This window comes from Chrysochloris asiatica, unplaced genomic scaffold, assembly GCF_000296735.1.
Source record: "Chrysochloris asiatica unplaced genomic scaffold, ChrAsi1.0 scaffold00816, whole genome shotgun sequence".
In the NCBI taxonomy this organism is placed as follows: Eukaryota; Metazoa; Chordata; class Mammalia; order Afrosoricida; family Chrysochloridae; genus Chrysochloris; species Chrysochloris asiatica.
In genome coordinates, this window is record NW_006409334.1 from 2,612 (window position 1) to 3,912 (window position 1,301).

At 40.4% G+C, this 1,301-nt stretch overlaps 1 protein-coding gene across 1 annotated transcript in view; it reads left to right on the plus strand.

The window, feature by feature from the left end:
- LOC102842863 (zinc finger protein 565-like) overlaps window positions 1–375 on the plus strand; it is a gene marked incomplete at its 5' end in the record, with an annotated part of 2,961 nt that extends 2,586 nt beyond the window's left edge. The window contains one exon of the mRNA XM_006877995.1: window positions 293–375. Within this exon, the coding sequence (XP_006878057.1) occupies window positions 293–375 (83 nt within the window). The remainder of the gene's footprint in view (window positions 1–292) is intronic.
- Between the last annotated feature and the right edge of the window lie 926 nt (window positions 376–1,301).

Consider the following 1,301-nt stretch of genomic DNA (forward strand, 5'->3'; position numbering starts at 1 on the left):
TAGTTATATTCTTAACCCTTTGTGAGTGTCAGGATTATTAATCACAAGAGAAATATGTGAAAACTCCTTTCACATTAAGAAATTTATGTTCCTGGGGCATCCAGGATATGGAAGCTTCATGGAATATGAGATGGTTCTTGTTTCATGTAACAATGTAATCCCATTCCTCAACCCAAATACTGGAGTAACCGTGGTGTATAAAATACTTCTCATGATTACAGGAATACCCATCACAATAAAAGAGCTCTTTCTCCAACAATGAGGCCAAGTCTCTAGGTTTCCATCCTCACAGCTCTGCAGAATTTCATCTGTGCAACATCCAGGAAGGCCCACTCTCTGGCACTCACCTTGGTCCACATCATTGACGACCGCTGAGACCTAAAATGTCCCTCACACTCTGGTTCAGCAAAGTATCACATATTCAGTGTAGACAAGGAAAAGGTAATGGTGACAACCTTGGGAAACTGAAAACTCATAGGGATTTCAAACAGAATTTTATGTTTGATCAAGGAACTCTGGTAGGTGTGTGATTACAAGTTGGCCTGCTATCTTTCAATCAGCAGTGAGAAGCTAGCAGTCATTATACAGGAGAAAGATAAGGTATTCTGCTCTTCTAAAGATTTAAAGCCTCGGAAACCCTATACAGATTTGCTATTAGCTGAGTTGATTCCCTGGCACACATCTACCACCACCACCAAGGTCTTCCATAAGGTACAGCTATCAGCAATGTAACAACACTAAATATATTTCCTTCCTGTCTGATGGCTTTCTGTGTCATAAGACAAAAATCCTTAACAGTTTGAATGCAACCAACTGTTGTATTCCTTTCCGTTTCTGATTTAGAACAGCTAAAACAGTGACAATTTTGAGAAATGGTCTAATGGACAAACACCTATGCCTTCCTGAAGAACCATCATGAGACTCAAAACCAAACAATGTAGAGTGAAGGTCCATTGAGATGGTGAGACCCTGGAGGCACTGCAGAATGGCAATTCCCTCGTACCCCACACTGCCATTGGATTTCCCTGGGCCCTCCCCATACAAATTGATCACACAAGACCCCAGGTGTTCATGTTGTCTTTAACACTAGGAGATATGATGGTATAGGCCCATGTCATGAAAATAGGGGTATATACATGTCAGTCACCTACTGTTGAAAGTCTCAATTTTGTCATTTTTTTAAATGTTTTATTGTGAATTATGTGATAGTTTACATGGGAGAACATTAGTTTTACATTCATTCTATCCTATCTGTCATCTCATTGCCATGGTTACAATCCCCTCCATGCAATCCTTCCCCC